The sequence below is a fragment of the Myripristis murdjan genome, chromosome 15 (genome assembly GCF_902150065.1).
Source record: "Myripristis murdjan chromosome 15, fMyrMur1.1, whole genome shotgun sequence".
NCBI classification, from domain to species: domain Eukaryota; kingdom Metazoa; phylum Chordata; class Actinopteri; order Holocentriformes; family Holocentridae; genus Myripristis; species Myripristis murdjan.
Window position 1 is genome coordinate 25819754 of NC_043994.1, and position 8909 is coordinate 25828662.

Genomic DNA, 8909 nt, shown 5'->3' on the forward strand with positions numbered 1-8909 from the left:
AAAATAGCAATTTAAACCTCTAGATAATGATTATATTAAAAATTATTACCCACCTTTATATGTCAGAAACTTTCCATCAAACTTTTTGAAGATTATAAATGTCATGTTTTAGTTCCTCAGTGTCCAAAACAACTGAAGCAAAGGTGTGTAAAATGTGTGTGCATTTCTTATGTTTTATTTTTTATTTTTAGCTATATAAAACATACATGTTTTATACAGCTAAAAAAAAAAAAAAAAAAAAAAGACCTGGCAGCAAATTGACTCCCAAAATGTGCACTGAACATTGAAAACGTGTTAAATTCATGTTTTTGCCCACTTGCCCCCATTCAATTAGTAAAAGTCATTAAATATAAAGCAAAATGTGATGCAAGCAATGTGATGTTAATGATGTATCTAGAGGCGTTAAACACAGCATGGGGTCATATTCACAACAAAAATAAAAAAAAAAAATAATAAAAAAAAAGGGTTAACAGATCCATGCCATTAATGCGACTAATATCCAAAATTGGAGCTTAGAAACGATTTTATTATGCAAACACTATGCAAACACAAAAAACTAACATGAGTTTAGTGATTAAAAAGTGGCCTGCTCTCTGTTTTGAGTAACGGGAGCAAGACACTGTCCGATATAAATTCGCTGCATGGGACTTTCGACATCAAAAGTCAATATGAGCAGGTAAAGTGTGTGTGTGTGTGTGTGTGTGTGTGTGTGTGTGTGTGTGTGTGTGTGTGTGTGTGTGTGTGTGTGTGTGTGTGTGTGTGTGTGTGTGTGTGTGTGTGTGTGTCGGGACAGATTACAGGCGGGCAGAGTTCAGCCGCTCTCTCACAAACTGTGTCTGTGGCTGCAGCTCCAGTAAAGTCGAGGCGAGGCGGGGCGAGATTTTGACGACACAACTCTTTTCTAAAGTGCTGGGGCTCAAACATCCTCGCCAACATGCCTCAAGCATGACAGTAAACTGGTTCAGCGAGGTGGCGGGGATGAAGAGGCTCTGTAAAAGAAAGTTTTCGACGAGTCCCACCTGGACTGGGAGCCGCGGCAGCAGCAGAAAGACGCACTGGTGAGGGGAAAAACAACCCGGACATCTAACCACAACGACCATGACCGGCTTAAAGCCCCACGACGGAGAGGCTTGAGGCGCAGATAAGCAGTGAGTAGCCGTCACTACCTTCCACATGTTGGTTATACAATATGGAGAATAACTATGGCAAGCGCCCACACTCTTTTGCTGCAGCATGAATATTAACTTACCTGACTTTGCGGGCTGTAGCCTACATTTTCAGCTTGTCAGTGTTTTTTAAAAAGAAAAACAAGCTTGTTAATAGGCTCTACGCCGCGGGACACTGTGTAATAGTGTTTATTCCCTAAGCTGCAGTGTTATAATTACCTTGCCAGTGGGTGTTTTTCAATTGACTGGTGTTTTTCCCTCTTTGACAATTTTCATGTATGTGGCAATAGGCTACATGAAGTTGCAAATGGAGACTGAGGCTTTTTTGGCCAGAGGGAGGAGCCACACCCATAAACCTCTATCTTGTGGTGGATTCCTTCCATCTCCCCTAAGCCAATATGGTTTTTAGCTGGGACGGGGTTATAACTGAGAGGGATAAGGGCCTCTGAATGCCTTGTATGGAAGCCAGAGTTCTGCAGCTGAACAATTTGTCTTGTAGATTCAGGGTTTCTTGGGTGGGATTATTCGCTGTTATCCTTATCGTGTTGTTAGGAGATAATAAAACAGATGTGTGGGTTGATGATGTGCACAGTTCGTCTATTATAAGACATTTATAGCACATTTCTCTTTTTGCCTGTGATCTTTCAGCAATATGGCACACCGCTCTCAGTGCTCCTCTGCCGGGGATAATCCCCTGGACCCCAACTATCTTCCTCCGCACTATCGAGAGGAGTACCGGCTGGCTATTGATGCACTTGTCGAGGATGACTTGGAGGGCTACTACCAGTTCCTGCAGAAAGAAGATGTGGTGGACTTTCTTGCCACATCAGAGATTGAGCATATTCAGCGCACGATTCAGGTGCCGCAAAAGAGCAGCCACCCTGAACGTTATGTGGAGTCTTTGGGAGATGGCTCCTCGGACACTTACTGGCCCATCCACTCAGACCTGGAGGCCCCGGGCCTGGACCTCGGCTGGCCTCAGCTGCATCGCTTTATCGGACCCACAGAAGTCACAACTCTGGTCAACCCAGCTGAGCCTGACATGCCGACTATCAAGGAACAAGCCCGACGTCTCATTAAAAACGCTCAGCAAGTTGGTCTTTCACTTTCTTTATGCATATCCCAAACATGTTTTTCCAAAAGTGTCATATTGTAAAGCAAATATGAAAGTTAGTAGACAGACGTAGTTCATGACATTTTCAGAAACACCCCACAGTTTCACAATCTCATGTACTGTTGTTGTTTTTGTTTTTTTTTTCCATTTCAGGTGGTTGCTATAGTGATGGACATGTTTACTGATGTTGACATCTTTGCGGATATTCTTAATGCTGCCATGCGCAACGTTGCTGTCTATGTGCTTTTAGATGAGCAGAACGCACATCACTTCGTCAACATGGTTTCCAACTGTCGGGTGAATCTGGAGAGTGTCCAAGTGAGTCCATGTTCCAGTTATAGATTTCATAACTCAGCAGCTTGATTTTATTGCGTAGAGAAAGGGAACTTGAAATGCAGCCATTTTAAATCACATTACTGTGGAACATGTAATGTCAGTGCAATGCTGCCACCTAGCTTTGATTTTTCGCTTGGAATATAAAGACTCAAAGTTCTACTCTACTTCAGCTTTATATTAATTGTTTGTGTGTTTGATTCAATGCCTGTCCTGCAGTTTTTGCGTGTAAGAACGGTGTCCGGCATCACCTATCACTGCCGCTCAGGGAGAACCTTCAAGGGTCAAATGATGGATCGCTTCTTGTTAACAGACTGCAGGGCTGTGCTGAGTGGGAACTACAGGTGAGGCAATTTAAAAAGCTCTCTGAAAGCTACATCAGGCCAGTATGGTTCCTTTGAATGCTCAACAACTAATACCATAAGGACTTCAGTAGTGTCAGTGATTGTTAATTAATGATCACATTGTTTTATCCTGTGCATTTTTGTATTTTATTGAGTATATTCAGACTATAGGTAAGACAAATTAGATGAGACATGCAATGAATGTAATTACAGAAATTAATATTTACCCTCTTCTCTTTGTACAGCTTTATGTGGTCTTTTGAGAAGATACACCGTTGCTTAGCGCACCTTTTCCTGGGACAGCTTGTATCTACTTTTGATGAAGAGTTTCGGATTCTGTTTGCCCAGTCCCAACCTCTGATAATTGAAAATGTGCTCCCTCCTGTGGAGGACTTCAGACAATTACCCGGGAGGCAATATGCAAGTGACCGAACTCTGCTGTACAGAGAGCCCAGGAAATTTCTACCAATAGACACTTCTCGTTCAGATGAATGGGCTAGACACTCCTTTGATGAACGAATGGATATGGATAGGAAAAGAATGCCCTTACACAGGCAAGAGGCCATGCATAGATCACTAGACCAGGGCTCTGTGGATATGCACAGTAAATTTCCCTCCCAGCAAATACGAATGGATCCATCATATGAGCAGAGCCAATCACAGATGCCCTTTAATATGCTGGACAATGCTCCCTTCAAACGGCACAGTTTTGCTGAAGGAATTCCCAGCAGACAGTCCTCTTATCCATTCCTGCAGCAACAAGGCATGCCAAATATGGAGACCCAGGGGAGGCAGCTGCATTGGGGACAGCAGCCATTTCCCAGGACAGGACCAGAGGTGGATTACAGTGGCTATGAAAAGTTCCGGGGCCACGGCTATCAATCAGCAGATCAGTATTCTGAACCTTGTTTACCACAAGAGCTGGGACCACATGATAACTTTGACCCTGTGCTTAACTATTTATCATCCACCGGCAATGTAGAGTTTGACAGGGTCTCAGACAAAGTATTACCTGCACCAGAAGTGCCATTCGGTTCATCTCATCCTAAAAGATTAAGTGTAGGCCTGCCATACGCCTGTCAGACCTCTCCCTCATCCCCTAATCCATCTGAACAGAAGCAGTTTTTCCAGGAGTCTAAAACTGACCGTAAGGATCCTACAGTCAAACAGGGGCTAAGAAATTGGAGGATCACCTCATACCTCAGTGCATTTGATAATGCAGGAGAAGAAGACATGCCACTGCCACCACCTCAAACTGCAGACCCTTTTGAAGATCCCTCTAACCCCTTACAGCGAAGTGCATCGGGCACAGACTTATCAGTTCCTTTATTTTCTACTACCAGAGAGTTCAAGATGCCAGCAAGGGCCAGCCAGCTGCCAAGTTACATCAAATCCATTGCGCCAGAGTCCTCCAAAAAACTTCCTGATGATGGTGTTAACACAGCAGCAGACACGAAACCAACGCTACCAACATCATCAGAATCATCACAAACAACCGAAGGGGACAAAACAGAGGAGACAGAAATAAAGGAACCAAAAAACCCTGTTGTTCGAAGGGAGGAGTCATTCCGCAGGAAATATAATGCTGCAGTACAAAGGAGCTCCAGGCTGAGATCGTCTCTGATATTTAGCTCTCAACTGGAACAGCATGTTGCTCAAGATACCAAAACTGAGCCAGACCAACAGGATGAGGACACTGACAAAAATGAGGATGATCAGACAAAATTACCATTTGCCTCACAGGTTTTGGGCCAGAGGAGATCTATTGCAAGAGAACCTTTTGAATGGAGGAGTTATGTAAAGTCAGCCACTTTTGACAACTCTACCAAAGAAACTTCAAAAGATGACACAGATAAAAAAGAAGACCTTAAGGATTTGTCAAAGGAAACAAAGGATCTTGCAGATAGCAGTGATGTAAAGGAATCATCTAAGCCTTCAGAAGTAGAGATGGCTAGCTCTTCACCATCAATGGCCCGACCTAAGCCTTCTAAAGCTGAACTAACCAAACTGGACCAACCAGTGGCCCCGTCCAAATCTTTGCAGAGTAACCCACCATTTCTAGATATGAGTGATCCTGACAACAGGCTCATGTTTTTCAAAGAGTTAGCGGCAAAACGCAAAGCTGCTAAAGCTGCAGCAGCTGAAAAGAGCACAGAGAAAGTTCCCCAAAAGCCTCCATCTGAATTAAGTAACAATACCACTGTGAAAAAGGAGAAACCTATTGTTGAAGAGGTATCACAGAATGTAACAGATTCTTCTGTCAAAAAAACAACTTCATGTGAGTCAGAAAAAAATGCTACTGCGCAGGATGCAGGAAATAAAGCAGATGCAACTGATTCAGAGAAACTGGAGCTAAAGACAAGTCAGACAGGTGTATCTCCGCCTGTTTCTGCAGGATCAGCTCCATCTCATAGCCAACCACCTGAGGGACCAAAGCTGTCAAAACCTGCTGTTAAAGAATGTAGCCCAGGTCATCCCCTCACAGTAACAGACACTAAGTCGTCAACTGTTCCTCCTCTGATAGACTCACTTGCACAAAGCACTGATAAACATAAAAGCCCAATCCTTGATTCTACCTCCAGGGAGTCTAGTTCAGCCGACCCCAGTTCAGTGGAAATACCACTTTCTAAATCAACTATTGAGACTCTTGAGCCACTCCAGTTAGAATCCAGTGCCTCCTCTCTTCCCACTCCATGTGAATCTAGTGTAATTTCTCATCCTGCTGGATCAGAAATGAGCTCTTCATTGCCAAGCTCTTCCTCTGATCACACTATAGCAGACTCTGGTTCTTCTCAAAACATTCCACTGGTTTCTGATTCCCCCAGCTCTAGCTCTGCTCTCCTTTCCACACCGTTAGATGTCACCGCTTCTAAAATCAGACCAGAGGATTCCAGCTGCTCCCCTACCTCCAGTGTATTGTCTCCACAGGCTGACAAAACACAGCCAAAGGAATGTGCTGCACCCTCCCCGTCAGACTCTTCACAATGTGCCAACCAAACCTCAGAGGAATCTATACCAGCTTCCATCATACAAACAGCATTATCATCTGACTCTACCCAAGTTAAAATCAATAACATTACCCAGCCAGCCTCATCCAAGACCCCTTCAACAGCTGACTCTGCTTGTGCAGGATCTAATGTTTCCTCTGATACTTCTGCCAATGATTCTGAATCAAATACATCTTCACTCCAGTTGCCTACAAAGTCAGCGCCTGGAGAAACAGATCTTCCTGAATCGATTTCATCCAGTGTTGTGAATGCATCTCCAAAAGATGTCCAAGCTGAATTAAGTGAATCTCCTAGCCTTAGCCATTCATCCTCTTCCTCTCTGCTCACTGAGTCAGCTTTACCCAAACCTGTCCAAAAAGAGACTTCTCTTTCTTCTCAGCTCACCCCAGCAGAACCTCCACCAAAGGATGCTCCAGCAGAAACCACTTTGGTCGCCAATCAAACACTTCAGTCTGATGTTCCTCCCGATACTTCCCCATCCAAACCAAATCCTCCCAAAGTTGCACCAACGCAAGCCACCTCTCCTTCTGAAGTTACTCTAACAGAATCTAGCACTCTCAGTCCAGCTCCAGCAGTATCATGTTCTTCCCCACAGTCTGATTCAGATGGATTACTTGTGTCTTCTAAGACCGACAAAACAAAAAGCAACACATCATCTACACTCAGCCCCACAAGAGACTCTCCAAAACCCACATCAGTAGAATCTCCGTTTGATAAGTCAAAAGTCATTCCAGTCCCAGCAGAACCCAAAACACCAAGAGAGTCTAACAAATCCATTACTTCTGAAAGTCACCCTTCACAGCCATCTGTACCTGCTGAAAATAGTAATGCAGACAGTCAATGTGAAGTGGGCAAAGAGTCGAAAACACCTGACTCTACGGGTGAGAAAAAGCCTAGGGAAACTGAGGCCACCAGCACAGTCAATAAAACTGATCCAAACAAATCTGTCGACCATGGAATACAAAGTGTCCAAGTAAAGGAAAATAAAAGCCCAGAAGTGGCAGCAATCACATCAGATGTCACAGTTCCTCTTTCACCTCAGTCAAAGCAGCCCGTATCCGCTGAAAATAGTAATGTGGACATTCAGTGTGAGGTAGGCAAAGAGGTTAAAAGGCCTGACTCTACAGGTGAGAAATTACCTGGGGAAGCCAAACCTGTCTGCCATGAAAAGCCAAGTGTCAAAGTAAGGGAAAATAATAGCTCCGAAACAGCAGAGGTCACATCAGATGGAGCAGTTCCTCTGTCACCTCAATCAAAGCAACCTGTGCCTGTTGAAAATAGTAATGTGGAGATTCAGTGTGAAGTAGACAAAGACTCAACAGGTGAGAAAAAAATATGCAACACTGAAGCCACAAGCAAGGCCAAACAAACGAATCCACAGGAGTCTGTCAGCCATGGAAAACCAAGTGACAAAGTCGAGGAAAGTAAGAGCTCTGAACCAACAGAGACCACCACATCAGATGGAGTAGTTCCTCAGTCAAAGCAGACAAAAGCAAGCCCATCCCGTTACCACTCATCAACAGCTAATGTGCTCTCCAGCAGCAACCTCAGAGATGATACAAAGCTGCTTCTGGAGCAAATTTCTGCCAATAGCCAAAGCAGGACTGACACCACCAAAGAGTCTCCTGTCACTGATGATGACAAAGAAGACGAAGCTGACAAGAATGCCACTAGGGAGAATGCAGGAGGCATCAAATCACGAACCAAAGGGCAGCCAAAGACCACTCAGGAGCGAGAGAAGCTGCTTGAGAAGATCCAAAACATGCGCAAGGAGAGGAAAGTCTACAGTCGCTTTGAGGTATGTAGAATTATTTCTATACAAATTATTTGAATTTTTTGATAAAGTTTGCAAGTCTCTGTGGCAAATGATTTCTCAATGATGTATCTCTTACTTTTCACAGATGGCACCTTAACCGGCAGCACAAATGAAGCTGAATGGATGCAAATAGCCGAGCATATGCATTAAAAAGCCAAAAGGAGCCAAATCCAATGAAAAGCTGACGTGCCAAACAAGCTAGCTTCTCAACATTTTATAAAAAGAGGATTTCTCTGCAGATAAAGGATTTTTATGGGCAGAGGAGCAAGAAAAATGCAAAGGAAACTGTATTCTATGACAATCAGCTTCCTACAAAGGGTAAAATTATTGTAAATGATCTTGTGGTAACAGGTACTGAAACCTGCTGTGCTAATTGCATGTGCCATGATGAACCAAGGGACTTTTCACTTTGACTCAAAGTGCCAACTGAGTATCACTGAATTGCTACCAGTGTGAAAACAATACAGGCACTGAGAATGGTGCGTGATCAAATATGTTTTTACTGACTGCATGGGTAAAGTGCAATGTAGCTTTTTGTTCCTTTGATGTAGTCTGTCTGCATTTGTAAAGTTCACAAATGTCAACTGGTTTTAGGGCAAAATGCGATTTTCAAGTGTTACAGATGTAGTTTGTGAGGGTTTAAAACTATTATACATCTTATTTTGCAATATTTCATGGTATTGACAATCATGCTAATCCAAAAAACAAGTGGATAATGAAATTTGTTAAAGACATGGGATTCATAACTGTGTAAGAGAGTCAGCATTCCATTGTAAATTAATTAAGAATTTTAATGCTATGTAATTGTAATCAAAGGGATTTAGAAAGTGAAAAAAATCAACTGAGATTGAAGATGAGTTACAGTTTAAACATGCCATTTATGTTAGTTACAGTTCATATCAGTGTATATATCTTCACACAGTGCACAGTAATGTAATGCATTGCATAGGGGCAATGTGTTCCAGTCAGCCTCAGTCTTCCAAGGCTGTCAATATGTGTCTTAATTCTCTTGCAATTTGCCTCAAATTCTGAGATCAAAACTGCATGGTGATTTAAAACGAGTGAGCTAGTTTCATAATTCTGAAACTGCAAATATTGCAGAGAATTTGTGAGAGAGTTATCTTGTAG

General features: G+C 43.0%; 1 protein-coding gene across 2 annotated transcripts; it reads left to right on the plus strand.

Moving 5' to 3' along the window:
• Positions 1-870: 870 nt before the first annotated feature.
• On the plus strand, positions 871-8477 carry fam83ha (family with sequence similarity 83 member Ha). Of its 2 annotated transcripts, XM_030070972.1 has the most exons (7): positions 871-1148; positions 1815-2259; positions 2434-2598; positions 2833-2957; positions 3203-7210; positions 7436-7763; positions 7867-8477. In XM_030070972.1, exons 2-7 carry the CDS (start codon positions 1819-1821, stop codon positions 7876-7878), a joined length of 5079 nt encoding a protein of 1692 aa, XP_029926832.1. In that variant the 5' UTR covers positions 871-1148; positions 1815-1818; the 3' UTR covers positions 7879-8477. The 2 variants fall into 2 exon arrangements, with proteins under 2 accessions (XP_029926832.1, XP_029926831.1); XM_030070971.1 differs by having other exon boundaries at positions 3203-7763.
• Positions 8478-8909: the final 432 nt, after the last annotated feature.

Coding starts and splice junctions, on each gene's coding strand:
- fam83ha (XM_030070971.1), top strand. CDS start 1,819: ATGGCACACCGCTCTCAGTGCTCCTCTGCCGGGGATAATCCCCTGGAC. Junction 2,599..2,832: donor TGAATCTGGAGAGTGTCCAA/GTGAGTCCATGT, acceptor CCTGTCCTGCAG/TTTTTGCGTGTAAGAACGGT. Junction 2,958..3,202: donor GTGCTGAGTGGGAACTACAG/GTGAGGCAATTT, acceptor CTCTTTGTACAG/CTTTATGTGGTCTTTTGAGA.